This window comes from Saccopteryx bilineata, chromosome 1 (genome assembly GCF_036850765.1).
Source record: "Saccopteryx bilineata isolate mSacBil1 chromosome 1, mSacBil1_pri_phased_curated, whole genome shotgun sequence".
Lineage (NCBI taxonomy): Eukaryota > Metazoa > Chordata > Mammalia > Chiroptera > Emballonuridae > Saccopteryx > Saccopteryx bilineata.
In genome coordinates this window covers 109,135,844-109,152,804 of record NC_089490.1, presented here as the reverse complement: position 1 = coordinate 109,152,804, position 16,961 = coordinate 109,135,844, and the positions used below count along the sequence as shown (strand labels likewise).

Genomic DNA, 16,961 nt, shown 5'->3' with positions numbered 1-16,961 from the left:
CTAACATATTTGTGAGAGGTTGTAGCTAGTGTAAGGTTTGGGTTCAGGGTGCCTTTAAACCTAGAGCCCCCACTGTGAGATTGTAGTTAATTGGCTTGCTATTCTCTTGCTTAATGGCTTTCTGGCCTTCACTTTGAAATGGAGCAGAAAGTTTACCTTTGCAAGAAAGTCAGGGAAAGCTTACATTGTGAAGGGACCTGGCAATAAGGGGAGTTTAAATCACAATAGTTGTTTGTAAAAGCCTAGCCACAGGCTCAGAGGCTCTGTCTTCTGATAGCTGTCTTGGGATAGATCAGACCCCCTATTCTAAGGGCGGTGCAAACCAGTGGGAGGAGGGGGGACTGGCTTGTTTGAAGCCTTGGCTGGCCTCCTTTAGACAGTTGAGCCGAGAGATAAACAGTTTGGAGAAACTGTGGCCCCACTCCAATCTACATACAAAAAAATATTACCTTGTACCTATAGAGACAATGACATCAGCTGCTTTTTCCAAGACCCCTGACTGAGCTATAAAAACCCTACTCCAACCCTCCCAATGGGCAACACAGCTTTTGGTCCATCTTGGTATGCCTATACCCAGGCGTTTTAAATAAATGTTCTTTCAGAGCACACTAGCCTTGTGTTTTCAGTTCGTCCACAGTTTCTACCTTTCACCTAGTGTAATGTTGTTGACTAATATACCACAAACTTATGCTTGCAGCAGATTCAGAAGGAGTAGTATTCACAAGAAAAGATATTCAAGTTCTATAGTATTTGGCCCAGAGGTAGGGGAGGTCAGCAACACAAAAGAGCAAGGAAAGCCTACTTCTGTTAATCTCTTACCTCCCAGGCATTGTTGAAAAGCTTGCCATCACTTTTAAAGCAGCCATTGTTTCCCTGTTTGCTTGAAAGCCAGATCAAAGTCAGTTGTTGAACTTGTTCATCAATGAAAACATATTTCTTCATGCCCTCTAATGTCTTAAAAGTAAAGGCACTGAGCCTGTAATGCATACCACCAGTTAGACAAAAGTTAGATAGGAAAGAAATGGTAATGTTAGCTGCTCACCAAATTCATTACTATTGCTCCCTATTGGTAATGGGCTAATTTAATTTGGTTAATGTTGACTGCAATGAATATTGATAGTGGCTCTTTCCTTTAGGTCAGTAAAATGTTTTAAATAGCAATATGTGAAAAAATGAGTAGTTTATACACAAAATTCTTGATATATACTAGTTGTTCATTAGATTATCCATATGTGGTAAGAGAGTGGGTGTAATTAGATGCTTTGGGGGCATCTAGTTCTACTCCCTTGAATCTACATAGGACTCTGAGAAATTCAGACTAAGTTGTGGCATTTCCATGGAGTTAACAAACTGCTGTCATTAAATTTTCCATGAGACTAGTTATATTATATCAGAACTCAAATAATCAATATTTTAGTATTATCTGATATACTTCTGAAAATTCACTTTGAAACTCACTTTGCTTTTAAATTTCCACTGAACTCAACTCTTCTCATTTTCTCATCAGCCCTCTTCACATTCTACATTATTTAAAATAAAAAATTTCATGCCTCACCATAGGCTTCCTTTCTGATTCTTCTGCCAAAACACACTATATGAGCCATCAGAGTTTTTGAAAGACAACTGTTTTTGGTAGCCTAAAATACAACATTGTAAAAAAAATTATTTTTTAATCTAAGAAACTTAGAAGAAAAGAATGATATACTACAAACCCTGTGTTTTGTTGTTAGACATAAATTATTAGATGATCATTTCAATTTAATTTCTGAAACTCAGGTTCTCCATCTATACTGAGAAAAAATAACTTCTATCTTATGGGATTTTAATGATGCTATGTGACAATATGGTTATAACAATAAAAGAATAAAATCACACACAAAAATGATATTATATGTGATTGAACCTAGCTCAATAACTGGCATTTCCAAAATTTCATTAAGGTTATTTTGTTCTCTTGAAAAGAAAACACAAATAAATCATACGCCTGGACTTTTTCTAATACCACATTGTACAAGCTTTTCCCTACATATAAATCCAATCACTTTATTACAATGAAACACAATTGAAAAATAAATACAGAGGTTATAAATGAACCATATCTAGCTACTATTAATAGAAACAACAAAGTAGTTTGGTAGCACTAAAAAAAACACTGAATTTGAAATGTTACAGTTTTAAATTGTGAAACTAATAACCACAAAAGTATTGAAGTCTAAAAAAGCCCCTGAAAGGCCCTGGCCGGTTGGCTCAGTGTTAGAGCGTTGGACTGGCGTGCAGGAGTCCCAGGTTCAATTTCCGGCCAGGGCACACAGGAGAAGCACCCATCTGCTTCTCCACCCCTCCCCCCCTCCTTCCTCTCTGTCTCTCTCTTCCCCTCCCGCAGCCGAGGCTCCATTGGAGCAAAGTTGGCCCGGGCACTGAGGATGGCTCTGTGGCCTCTGCTTCAGGTGCTAGAATGGCTCTGGTTGCAACAGAGCAATGGCCCGGATGGGCAGAGCATCGCCCCCTGGTGGGCATGCCAGGTGGATCCTGGTCAGGCGCATGTGGGAGTCTGTCTGACTGCCTCCCTGTTTCTAACTTCAGAAAAAAAAAAAAAAGCCCTTGAAAATACCTAAAGCAGAAACCAAAAACACAGCTCAAACTCAGAGTACTCCTATTCCACTTTCCCCCATGACAGGACCTTATCATAAAATTTTTTTGATATCTTGGTATCAGTAACAACTGATTTCATCTATTATGGACAGAAATTACTTAAATCTTCTCACCGTTAGATAAGAAAAATAAAGCCTTAGATTTAACTTCCTCTGTCAATTGTTTAGTAGATTTCAGATAATCAATGACATAGGTATCAGATGCTAGCAGGGCGATATTCTGCTCTCCACATCCATAGGGCATCTGGAGGAGATTCTCCAGATTCTGCATTGCAAGTCCTAAAACATCCCCTAAAAAGGAAAGCAGGAAGTCACTTATTTAAAACGGGATCTGAGCATTAAAAACTATAGATTAGAGAGGCATAGTAGAAGTAGAAAATATTTTAAATTGAGTCTAAAATGTGGAAACAAGGAAAATTTTCATGAAGTAATTCTAAAGAGGAGACAGACATGAAAGGTGAAATTAAAGGAGTTTCTGACATAAAAACTGTTTCTGAAAAATCTCATTACCAGAGAGGAGAAGGTTATGAAAGTGAGTTTGCTTGCTTGTTTGTCTTTGAGAAACTGACCTTATGAACTGTAAACTGTAATCTATCCCTTTCCCTAAAAGTATTATTGCTAATGATAGATAAAGAGGTTTGAATTTTGTAAATTAGATTTCTCCTATTGCTGAGAAAATTTTCAGCATTTATAATAAACTTTATTCTGATTCTCCAAGGAGGAGTTTAATATTTCAGATTAATAAACTACAATAAACTCTTTGTTTTCTAAACACCGGTTATCATCCACCAGAACAAATGTGTCCCAGGAACATGGATCTGAAAACAGTGCTGCTGCAGTTCCTTCAGATTCCCATGTGGAAACAAGTTTAGAGAACAATCCTCAACAATGATTCTCTTTAATGATAGCATAAGACATTTTCTTCATCTTGTTATTTAAAAGACATTGTAAAGATCATCTCAATCAAGATTTTCAGGTCACTGTGAAATTTACCCAACTTACCCACAACAGTGAAAAAAGCCCTGGCTGATCCTTCTACCACATTGTTTGGCAAATCCAAAACAATTGGCTTGGAAGCTTTGGTGTCTGGAAAAAATATATCAAGAAAATAAATAATGTGATGACTTGTGGGACAACTGTATTATGAAAGATATTACATTATTTATTTTTATTTTACCAATTTTTTGTTAGAAGAGATAAATTTGAAGTTTTGATCTGGCTTAAAATAATAATACATTCAGAAATGGTATATACATCTGTGTGTTAGATAATAGCCCCTATTGTCCATTAGTTCAGTGCCTTGACTACTTTGGTATAAAAAGTGTCAAAAACTACTGATCATGACATATATAATAATATACACAATAGGTAAATCTTGGAGATGCCTATTAGACACTAAGATCATATCATTATCATCCAGATAAAACAATAGCTGTGATGGTCACTAAGCAGACAATCGAGGGGCAGTAATTTATCAGTGGATTATTTCATTCCACGAGTACAAAAGCAAAGGCTGCGTTATATGTTATAATCAGCTGATAAAAGAAGGCAAAAACATACAAGAGAGTAAAAATAGGCTATGGTAGATCAATGAGTTGGGTGAACTAAAAAAAAAAAGGAATAAAATATCATAAATACTATAGTTTTTGTTGGCTCAAATTCTACCATAAAGATAGGACAAAAAATAAAAAAATCTTCCATTAGTTATTTAGAATGAAATCTTGAATGTACCCAGTATGATAAGTGTTGATAAATATTCTTTAGAACTAATCTGACCACTTAAAAGATCCTCTTACCTTTTGTACAGATAAGGAAACTTTGAGTCACTTCTTTTTCAATACCTTCGGGCTGTCAAAGAGTAAACAAAAATAAGCACAAAATAATGAGTCTGGATCATCCTTGTGTAAAGGAAAGGTAATCAAGCATCAGCTTACATAGGTATAGCTGGACATGCTTATCTTGAAAGAAGATCCAGTCATGGTCCCCTTCTGTTTATGTCTGAAAGTCACTGTGCATTACCAACATCCATTTTAAACCCTGTGCTCCCATAGTTTGGAAAGAGATAACTTTGATGTCATTTCAGGACACTTTGAACTCCTCTGATTCTGTCTAGCATCCCTAATAGACAAAGAGTCTCACAGAGCAGAAACAGGCCAACAGGTGAGGATGGTGGAAACAACATAAAATTGTAGGACAAATAGATTTGTCTTGGATTTGAGTAAGTTAAAAAAAAAAAAAAAAGGAAGTGATGAATAATAAGTATACAAGAAACATCATGGGTCAAGAACAAACAAAAAGTCATCAAGTCTGTATTAAGTGATAAATTTTACGGTCCTGGGTCAGGTGTTAGTTAAGAGAAGGGTGAATTGTTTGAAATTATTTAAAATGTCATAAGTAACTATGGTCAATTAAGTCTCTTCAAAGAGAATGTCTTTTAATATTTAACTTATTAGATACTGTTCATTTCTTATCTGGAAAAACTTGATAGTTTTGCATGTACATACCTCTACCAACAAACTCTTGACCACAGTATCTTTCCAGTTTAGGTTTTGTTGCTCAGTTGTTCCATTTGGGCAAGCACTGCTTTGTTTGGACTCAGCAACTACAGTGATATTCATTTTACCTAGAAAACATTTCCAAACATAGGTTAAATTCATAACTGGCCATTTCTATAATGGGGAATTTGAAGAGTCTGTTTCAATTTTGAATTGGATGAACTGAATTCAATCATATTTTTGCTTAGACAAAAATACCTTCCTCTTTATTCTGACAGGAAATAATTTGATATATTCTGTTTTACTTGTTTTAAGATTTCTTATATTAAATAAGTGATTTATTTTCTTAATTAGAACTTAAGAAATTTTGAGGGAAAATAATTCTACAAAGCCAAGTGAGAAGATTATTTGATATTGTTTATAAAGGTATATAGAACCATATAGGGCCATAATATCAGATAATCAGGGTTCCTAACTTATCCCAAGATTATATAAACAAAAATAATAAAATATGAGATAGTGGAAAGAGCATTGGACTTAAATCAAATGCTAGCAAGAAATCTTTTTTTTTTTTTTAACTCCCTGGGATATCATAGGTCAGGTACTCAAAACTAAGGATTAAAAACATAATTCTTTTGGTTTAATATTACCTATATACTTATATATCTATATACACAACCAAAATACTATTCTTGCTTTTTGTTTCTTTAAAAGAAAGCCTTGGTACTTCACTTTTAGAACTGTGTCCCCCACTTAATGGCATAAAACCACATGCCAGTACAGTATTCTATCTTAATTGCCAGGATAAGAAGATTTTTAAGACCTTGTGTAGCAAGAAAAATTCAGAAACTTAAAATCTAATAGGAAAAGTAGTCTTAGGCAGATAAACATCACAGGTAAAGTAATCTAAAAAATACTCTTTGTTGGTGATTGAAGGAGACTTGACCTGGGGTGGTGAACACATAGTACAATATATAGATGATGTATCACAGAATCGTACACTTGAAACCTATATAAATTTTTAACCAATGTCACCCCAATAAGTTAAAAACTCAAACAAACACAATAAATATGGGACATGAAATAAAATTTTAATGACAATTTTTAAAATTAGTGATAATGACCATCATGCATCTTCCACATCTGCTATTCTTTGTTTCCTGGACTCTTTAACTTTTCCCTTATATTTTTAAGAAGATGGCTACAGATTTATTTTTCTTTTCTTCTTTTTTTTACAGAGACATCCAGAGAGAGTCAGAGATAGGGACATACAGACAGGAACGGAGAGAGATGAGAAGCATCAATCATTAGTTTCTCGTTGTGACACCTTAGTTGTTCATTGATTGCTTTCTCATATGTGCCTTGATTGTGGAGCTACAGAACACCAAGTAACTCCTTGCTCGAGCCAGCAACCTTGGGTCCAAGCTGGTGGCTTTGCTCAAACCAGATGAGCCTGAGCTGGTGACCTCGAGGTCTTGAACCTGGGTCCTCTGTATCCCAGTCTGATGCTCTATCCACTGTGCCACCACCTGGTAAGGCCAGATTTATTTTTCTATATTGCAGGTAATATGCACTGAGATAATGCTTCTTGGTGTTTTATTCTCACCTAAGTGTTCAGTGATATTGGGGTCTCTTGATATATTTAGTAAATTTGCAAATCCTGGCAATCATTGTAACTGAGGAACAATTTTTGTATAGGTGACATGTGTTCATGATAATAGGTAAGAGAACAAACTAGAAGTAAAGGAAATTGGTCAACATTAATGAAAATGGCTTTCATTTGGTATAGTTTATATAGACTTGAAAAGTCACACATATTAACTAACATATATATTATATTTTGACCACAATGTACTTTTATACAAATATTAACTACCAGCAATTAGATTATACAAATAAATTTTTAATTGAAGATTAAAAAAATAGAATTAAAAAATGTGATGGAGAATGTTGTTTGTATAGAGAATTTAAGGAAAATAAATAGAGGCAATAAAAATGGGCTAATTTTCCATGAGAAATTTGCATGGATACATAACTGCTTACCCAATGTCTTAGGTATAAGGGTCCAGACATATGTTTTCCTCTCTCCAGCTTGAATAACTTCACTGCCATTGTTTTCAGAGGTGCGGATATTTGCTTCAAAATTCTGAGATGCTTCCAGGTGAACAGAAATCTAAAACAAAGTCATGAGAATGAGGGTGGCACTCTAAATACTTAGCTGTTTTTATTGCTCCTCCCATCTTGAGAAAATTCTGTTTTACCTATTTTAAGTTAGCAGAGATAAATGATACCAAAGGACTCTTCTCACACAAAAATAAATACAGTAGAACACATATTATAAAATGATATTCTCAAAGCAGTATTTAAATCATGGCTGTGAAGGAAAGCAATTGTTTTTGTTTGAGTGCTGTGGAAACAAGTCATCACTTTATAATACCATTTTGCATTTGAAAATGAAAAGAATATGGCAATATTCAAAGAAAATATGAAGGATTTTTTTTTGCCCTTGTTAGAATTTGTCTCTAGAGTGAAGGGAACAACTTACCTCTACACATGTATTCAGGTAACTGAAGACGTTGACAATCACATCAGATTGTTCGTTTCGAACCATTGAAAAGGGTAAGGTCATTTCAACAAAGAAAGGTTGGGAGACTTCCAGAGCAATTGTTGACGAAATGCCAAACCCAGCATCACCATTCACACAGAAGCCATTTGTCTCCCATCGAGTTATAGTATCAGGGATGAGGAATGAGAGATTTGCTGAGCCTGAGGAACTACAAAAACAGAGTCTTGATAAAATGAGTATTTTGTCTAAACCAGAAACTTAAATTCAGTCCAGAGCAAGCAAGACAAGTAGTAACTGAAGGTTAAAATTGAGTTATAGAGTTTAGATAGACATTAGATGAAGGTATTGAGAGCTTTATTTTTATGAAATTTAACCTTAATAAGGTCACCTTCTTTTAAATATTACATTTTTGGTGACAGAGAGAGACAGAAAGGAAGACAGATAGGGCAGGAAGGGAGAGAGATAAGAAGCATCAATTCTTCGTTCTGGCACCTTAGTTGTTCATTGATTGCTTTCTCATATGTGCCTTGACTGGGGGCTACAGCAGACCAAGTAACGCCTTGCTCAATCAAGCCAGTGACCTTGGGCTCAAACTGGTAAGCCTTGCTCAAACCAGATCAGCCCACGCTCAAGCTGGGGACCTCGGGGTTTCGAACTTGGGTACCTCCATGTCCCAATTCGATGCCCTATCCACTGCGCCACCTCCTGGTCAGGTAATATTACATTATTTTTTAAAAATTGAAGAATGTTTCATCTATCTGCATAAAATTAATAAACAAGAAACAATGCTGGAGAATAAAATAAAATATGTGGTCAGCTTATACAAATGAATGGTATTACATCTTTTACAAATATGATAGTGCTTTATATACCCAGAAATAAATTTTAATAAATCATAACAAAAAATAAATAAAACAAAGACACTGCACAGAGAAAACTATTGAATGCTCACTTGACACTGACGAGGTCCCATATCCACGTCTCTGGAAAGTTCACTCTTACTGTTTCCATTATAGCCCATTCCATAGAGTCAAAATTCTCCTTCGTGACTTCACCAGGTAAAAGAAAAGAGAAATGTTTTATTTTGAAAGAATAAAAATACATGTTTCAATGACACACGCTTATAAGCTACATCTTTAGTCATTATGCTTAGTGTGAAGCAAATTAAGAATTTGCTCTTAAAACTCATTACCAATAAATGTACATCTCAACCTAGGCATAAATATTTTGATGTTCAAATCTCTCTCTTGATTAACAACAGTCAACTATATTGTTCCTCCACAGTCAATTTTAGGAAAAAATAATGTGTATTCACTGCATCGAGTTTCTCATCTGACATGCCTGCCAATTTCATTATGCTAACACGACTTTCCCTAAAGTTTTTAATGATGTTAGTATTGTTAATTCTAGAGAACACTTTTTCACTTTTTTGGCCTCTAAATTATATTTGACATTCTTAACCACTGTGTCCTTTTCAAGAGTCACTATTGTTAACTTCCATAATACCAGTTCCCTCTAGTTGTCCTCTTATCTCTTTTGTCATTCTCTTTTGAAGATGTAATCTCTTTACCCTTGACTTGTTGCTAAGAGGTCTGTTTCAGGTCCTCTTTTTCTTACTGTATCGCTGCATTGATGTCCTCACTCATGGCTTCATTACAATACTTAAGTCAAGGTCTCTTAATCTGTGTCTCCTACCTGGACTTCTCTTCTGAGCTCCATGTTCTACATGCAAACCTCTGTACATGTTTCTTTTTGGATGCTGGACACGAATTTCAAATTAAACTGTTCAAAAAGTAAAATTTTTATATCTTCCCCTTCTCTGCAATATTTCCCATCTCCATGACAGGTAGCAAAATCTACTTACTTACTCAACTTGGAAATTTAAGAATTGACCTTAACCCATACCCTTACATTCTGCATTACTTATCATAACCACCCAATGGAAACTGCTTTTTCATTAGTAGTCTAAGAACCATTGTTTCTTAACTCAATTATTAGCTTTATAATATTTCATAAAGTTTTAGACAAAGTCCCAATCCTTTTTTCCACAGAGCAGTCAGAGTTATCTTTTCAAAACTCAGATTCACTGTGGAACAATCTTATTTTTCATTTTCTGTTGCATAAGGTTTCAGAACTCTTTTTATATATGTCTGTATCGCTGATTACAAATCTGAAATCCATTTTTTGGAGCATGCTCTAGTTTTTATGCAATTTTAATTTCTTTTTGTTATAGTTAATGTCATGCATTGGTTTTTAAATTGGAGTTAAAGGGCAAACGACTCTTGGATTAAACATAACCACAAGGTAATTAATGTTTTACAAACATCACTTTTATATAATTGTAGTTATTTTTAAATGTAAAAAATTATTATCTGATAAAAACATCCTCTTATTTTGTTTTAAGATTGAATCATGGCTTCTTTGAGTAGGCGTAAATGTAAGAATAGTCCTGACACCTTCTGTTACATATGTGGCTGTTACACACTTCAACGTCAAAGGCGCAATATTTCATCATTTGTGACATGTGCATATATTGCCTATTTTCAGCAGTTCCAATTGGTTATTCAACTCATCTGCGAGAAGATTATAATGACATAAAAATTGTCCTCGATTTTCTGAAGTATGAGGAGCATAACTGGATCATTTGTGTGGATCTTAAAATGGTAAATTTCCTGCTAGGACAACAGAAAGGTTTCACGAAATATCCTTGCTTTCTGCATTTGTGGGACAGCCGAGCTCGGGAGAAACACTGGACACAGAAAGAGTGGCCGAAACGTGAAGCTCTGGAAGTAGGGATGCAAAATATTGTGAATGAACCTGTACTTAATAGAGACAGGATCATTTTTCCCCCACTTCACATCAAACTTGGTTTAATGAAGCAGTTTGTTCAGGCTTTGAATAGAGAAAATGAATGCTTTCAACATATTATTTCTGCTTTTCCTGCCTTGTCTTTTGAGAAGATAAAAGCAAGTGTATTCAATGGACCTCAAATTTGAATCCTCATACGTGATGAAGAATTTGCCAGGAAGATGAATAAGGAGAAGAAAGCAGCATGGCAGTCTTTTGTGGTAGTTACAAAGAACTTCCTTGGCAACAAAAAAAAGCAGAAAACTATGAACTTCTGGTTCAAAGGATGCTGTTGGTTTTCTGCAACATTGGATGTAACATGAGCGTTAAGATTCACTTCCTGAACAGTCACCTTGATAAGTTTCCCGAAAATCTTGGAGCTGTTAGTGATGAGCAGACTACTGCTGGAGCATCAAATGAGATTGGCTTTAACAAGTACACATACGCAAGAGCTACAAATGCAAATTTTTGCCTGAATTAAATTTAAATAAGTTTTGCGCAAATTTTATGATTGAAATAAATGTTTTAATATGTTCTATTTTGAAATTGTGGACAAATTCTGATGCAATCATATCTTTTAGTATAGTAGTGTATTTACTGCCTTATATAAATTATTATATTTTCACAAAGATGATGCCCAAGAAGACATTCTACTTCATTATGTTAAACTAAATGTTGAAAATTTTATAATAAGATGAAAACCTAAAATCTTGAATTGCAAAAAAACTGTAGCTTACAGAGAAAAACTAATGTCAGATTTGAGATCAGCACACTCGAATTAGGTAAGAACAAGTGTTTATGTGGATGCAACAAAAATTTTGTTCTCCAGTGTTATCTGCTTAATACTTGTCATTAGTGTATTACTACATTAGAATGAATTTCAAATTCTTTAAATGCCCTGCAAGGTCTTTATGACTTGCCTGTTTATCCCTTTTGCTTTAGCCATCTTTACACTTGCCCTTGAATCATACCTTCTGCCATACTGAAGCACTTTTCGTTTCCCACCTTTTCATAGTACTTTTCTCTGCTTGGAATGCCATTCTAACACTTTTTGTGCTATACTGCCATTTACATTTCAGGTCTTAGTATAAATGTAAATTTTTCCAGAAGGACATAATAGGCCTTTGAGAGATTTGGTTGTTCTATTGATCTTATTTCCACTTAATGCACTTTTCTCAGGTTTTTGGAATTTTCTGTTTTTTGTAAGGCTTCCTTATTATGTTCAGGAAAACATTTATAATGTGTAACTAAATTTCTGACCTCAATAAACATTTGTTGAGTGAATAAATAAATGGATAACTAAAGAAAAAAGAGATTAAAATGAATGACTTTGGGTTTTAGTACCCTTTATTTTAGTCAGAGATACTGAAAAGCTCACTAAATATGGTTTAACCTAGCAGTAGAAAAGAAGATGGCTTCAACTACTTGACCAGAATTTCAAAGTGGTTTCAACTTCTGGACTTTATAGTACCACTTGAATTCATTGGCTCTAACTTTGAATAAGGTTGTTGGGCCTTTTATTTTTCTCATGTGGTGTTTCTAATCTGGACCACTTCAATTGCTGGACTAACGTCAATGGAGGCCAGAGATGTTATTCAAGTGCTTTCAGATATGGAATACAGCTTTGATTTGGGTTCCTTTTTAAAATTTTTTATTCAGTGAGAGGAAGGGAGGCAGAGAGACTGACTCCCACATGCACTCCCACTGGGATCCACTCAGCAAGCCCACTAGGAGGCGATGCTGTACTCATTTGTGGTGTTGCTCTGTTGCTCAGCAACCAAGCTCTTTAGTGCCTGAGACAGAAGCCATGGAGCAATCCTCAGCAACCATGGCTGCAGGAGGGGAAAAGAGAGAGAGAGAGAGAGAGAGAGAGAGAGAGAGAAGCGAGGGGGATGGCTGGGGCAGCAGATGGGTGCCCTGACTAGGAATCAAACCCAGAACCACCAGGCTGATGCTTTACCACTGAGCCAACCAGCCAGGGCCTGATTTAAGCTCTGTTCTGATGGCCTTGTTTCATTTTGCTTCCCTGATGAAATTTTTGTATTAGAAATTTACCTGATTATCTTATTTATCTAAGACTAGGACTGAGTTTTGTGCTTACAATTCTTCCAGAAGGAAGAGGACTAGTACTTGAACACACTGCTCTGATGCCAATGGCTTGGCTTTCTGGGAATCGAAATATCCTCTGCCTGAACTCTGTGAGTTATGATTTTATACATAAGGATATAAGGGCACCCTAAGGAATCCACGTTCTTCTGTATCTATGCACTTAAAATGACTATCCTTCCATATCACCACACATTACTTGCTCCTATATGCTTCTAATATTGTATCCTACCAGTAAAAATAAAATTTACCTCATATCTGAAGCCAAATCTTCCTTTTAGCCCAAACTATTGTCATCCCACTTTTTCGGCTTTATTTTGTAAGATATCTAGTTGTAGCAAAAAACATGGCAAAATTCACATGTAAAATCCCAATTTTTTATAGTTTTATTAGAAGTACACCATTGTCCATCTCCCAGGCACAAAATTCTAGAATACTCACATGCAATTCTAGATGGGGCACTGTACAGTTCATATTCTTCTCTTTCTGGATACAGTAGCCTAGGAAGTGGTCTCCACTCCATTGAACATATTTCTGGTTTTCGATAATGGAGATTGGTGAAGACTTTTAGACCCATGTCCTTCAAGGAAACAAACAACAAAAGAAAAGTTGCGTATTCTTTTCATGCAACACCTAAAGAAGGTCTATCAGCTACATTATAATGATACATATACATGCTTCCTCTGTTAACAAGGGTCTGAAATTTTAGAAGTCAAATGACCTCTATTTGATGTATAGAAAAATCTCTAATTTGGAGGAAAAATTATAATCAGTCTAGCACTCATGATGTGCTAGGATTTTTCTAAGTATTTTCTATCATTTTTCATTTAACTCTTAGGGAAAATTACTTATGAAATAGGCATCATCGCCTGACCTGTGGTGGCGCAGTGGATAAAGCGTCGCATCGACCTGGAAATGCTGAGGTCGCCGGTTTGAAACCCTGGGCTTGCCTGGTCAAGGCACATATGGGAGTTGATGCTTCCAGCTCCTCCCCCCTTCTCTCTCTCTATCTCTCCTCTCTCTCTCTCTCTCCCTCTCTGTCTGTCTCTCCCTCTCCTCTCTAAAAATGAATAAATAAAAAAAATAAATTAAAAAAAAAAAAAAGAAATAGGCATCATCATTATCTAATTAACATAAAAAACCACACACTCCCATACACACACATATACAATGTACAGTCAATACTTTGGAGAGCTGGGACTTAAACTAAATAAAGTCTATCTAATTCTATGCCCTTTTTCTTCTAAACTTGTGTCCTCAATTATAAAGATCCTTTTATGGAGGTCTCCGCGAAACTAATTGATAACCCTGGTGTGGATGGAACCCAGACTATATACTAGCCTCTTGATTTGACTATTTCTACATAAGATTTATCACAATAAATTGAAGATTGTCTTATTGCTGTAAATCTAAAGTTTTATTACTTCAACTGCTACTTAATTTATTTTCAACAAAAGAATCAACAAAAATTAATATCTCCTTTTAGTAAAACAATTTCTGAGTGCTGTCTAAGTAGATTACTGACACCTAGCTCAAAAAATAAGAAGAGATTACATAATTAGTAAGACTTATATGTGCATTTGAGTACTAAAATTAAAATTAAGATAAAATAAATTTAAAAGTTTGAACTGATCTTACCCTGACAATTTCATAGGTGTCTCCGTCCCCATTGTTGCTTACAGGTATGTAATACAAACCATTGTAAAACATATCCTTCTGAGGAATGCAAGCTTCTGGCTTGCCATCATCAAGGTTGAGACCATGATAGAAATAACCGTAGAGTTCTATATTTGGAAGCAGGTCGTATACCTATGAGAAAAATCACATGGTTCTCAATGATTTTAAGCACTCTTTTTATTTTTACAAAATTGGAAAATCTGCACAATAATAATTTATTATTATTTTTTTAAAGCAAAATTATGATACTGACTCCAATACTTCTGAGTCAACTCATTCTTCCAGAGGAGGAAATCTTCAACTTTGTTTTAGGTGGACAGTGACATATTTACAAAGTCTTTCAGCTTTGGTGCAGGATTAGGATATTATGTTAGAAAGAAAAGTCTGAAGATCTGTGGTGGGCTTCAGCCAAAGCCCAGTGGTCACATAATTCACTGTAATTATGATGTTAGAACTTCTAAGCCTGGAGAAAAATGGTAGCTGCCTGATTCTAAATCTTTTCACTTGTCAGTTTAAAGAAAACATAAAATCAAAGAGAAGAAGAAATAAAATCTGTGCCTTTAACATTTCTAAGATACAAATAATACTGTAACTTTCAAATTACTTATTAGAGAAATAACACCAAATTCTAACTTCTACTGCTGCTGACAAGCTGAGGGTGTGGAGAGCTGCAGAGGGAAGGCTTAAGAGACTACAAGAAAAGAAGGAGACCAGACCCGAGAAAGTAGAGGACATACACAGGCAATCGACTCCCGATAAAAGAAAGCACATTAAGTGCCAAAAAATGAATCATAATCTTTAGACTCGACAGGAAACAGGGAAGGGGCTTGAAATAAATGAGCCTGAAAATGGCAGCTTTGAAAAGCATGGCTGATGGGTAACCATCAAATTATTTTTTATTTTATTTATTCATTTCAGAGAAGAGAGAGAGAGAGAGAGAGAGAGAGAGAGAGAGAGAGAGAGAGAGAAGGTGGGGAGGAGCAGGAAGCATCAACTCCCATATGTGCCTTGACCAGGCAAGCCCAGGGTTTCAAACCAGCGACCTCAGCGTTTCAGGTCAAGGCTTTATCCACTTAGCCACCACAGGTCAGGCAACCATCAAATTGTTCAAGGAGGGCCCTGGCCGGTTGGCTCAGTGGTAGAGTGTCGGCCTGGAGTGTAGAAGTCTCGGGTTCGATTCCCGGCCAGGGCACACAGGAGAAGCGCCCATTTGCTTCTCCACCCCTCCCCCTCTCCTTCCTCTCTGTCTCTCTCTTCCCCTCCCGCAGCGAGGCTCCATTGGAGCAAAGATGGCCCGGGCGCTGGGGATGGCTCCTTGGCCTCTGCCCCAGGCGCTAGAGTGGCTCTGGTTGCGGCAGAGCGACGCCCCGGAGGGGCAGGGCATCACCCCCTGGTGGGCATGCCAGGTGGATCCCGGTTGGGCGCATGCGGGAGTCTGTCTGACTGTCTCTCCCGGTTTCTAGTTTCAGAAAAATACAAAAAAAAAAAATTGTTCAAGGAGGTGTGGGGGCTCTTGGGAACAGGGCACTTAAAGGAGGGAAGAATGTCGGAAGATAACATTTAGGAAACTGCAGAAACAAAAGGCAATAAAATGTACCAATCTTTCTATGTACTCCTATTTTTATCACCAACATTTTTATTAAAAAAATCGAATTTTACTTAAATAACAGAAAAAGGTACTCTTTACCTATGAATACTGTCTACAAATTAAGAGCTGGAAAAAATTAATTTCAATAAAACTTCTGTAAGATAAAAGTAAACTTTATACTATCATGAGCTCAAGAAAAAATAGATGAAAAGAAAACCTTTAAAAGTAGCATAGGAAAAAAGAATAAAACTGAAGAAAGAATGAATTAAAACAGGTCCATAGGCAAAGTAGTTGAGTTGGGAAGCAGAGAAGGATTAAGCATATTTATAAAGTTTTATCAGAAAGAAGGAAAATAAACAGTAAAAAGAAATAAAAATTTTAAATTATAATTCAAGACAAATTCTGGAACTAAAAGATCTGTGTTTACCCATTTTATGGATCCACCATGTACTTAGAAAACATCCTCAGACGGTAAATTCTGACAGACACTTTACAGAAATCATTATACTCAAAATAGAAAAGAAAAAAGCCTTCAAGTCTTTTGGACAAAAAAAGTTAAATAACTTACAGTTACACTTATGTCAGAAGTCTTAAAAGCAATATTCAAAGTAAGAGTAGAGCAGCATTTCCAAAAAACTTAAGAAAAATGAAAACCAAGAATTTAGTAATCAGTTAATCTGCCTTTCTCATAACAAAATTTTAGGAAAACATTTTTTATATTGGAAAAATACATAGTTTATGTCATAATTTGTAATTATTAGGTATTGTTATTAATCAATTTTTATAGCTTAATATTTAAAATTTATTTACTATAGAGTTTTAAAGGCAAAACACAAAACTGCATTTTTCAGTGAGATCTTATTTATAAAATATATGTCTTCAGAAGAAAGATTTTAAAAATCACAAGGTGTGCTCCCCGTACACACCTTCCCCCTTTTCTTCATCCCCAGGCATTTAACTTGGCCTTTCTCTCACCTAAGCTCTGAGGGCCCTTCTTCTGCCTCTGTAACTTGTTTGCTGAGCCTGTGCAG

The 16,961-nt window shown here is 35.7% G+C and overlaps 1 protein-coding gene across 1 annotated transcript in view; it reads right to left on the bottom strand.

The window, feature by feature from the left end:
• The window catches only part of LOC136327181 (ovostatin homolog 2-like), a 61,647-nt gene that overhangs the window by 19,571 nt on the left and 25,115 nt on the right, over positions 1–16,961 (bottom strand). Inside the window, exons 16-26 of the mRNA XM_066264115.1 lie at positions 14,304–14,474; positions 13,107–13,245; positions 8,665–8,761; positions 7,692–7,920; positions 7,190–7,319; positions 5,156–5,274; positions 4,448–4,499; positions 3,654–3,737; positions 2,766–2,942; positions 1,556–1,637; positions 820–976 (exon numbers count right to left, since the gene is read on the bottom strand). Coding sequence (XP_066120212.1) covers positions 820–976; positions 1,556–1,637; positions 2,766–2,942; positions 3,654–3,737; positions 4,448–4,499; positions 5,156–5,274; positions 7,190–7,319; positions 7,692–7,920; positions 8,665–8,761; positions 13,107–13,245; positions 14,304–14,474 — 1,437 coding nt within the window. The remainder of the gene's footprint in view (positions 1–819; positions 977–1,555; positions 1,638–2,765; positions 2,943–3,653; positions 3,738–4,447; positions 4,500–5,155; positions 5,275–7,189; positions 7,320–7,691; positions 7,921–8,664; positions 8,762–13,106; positions 13,246–14,303; positions 14,475–16,961) is intronic.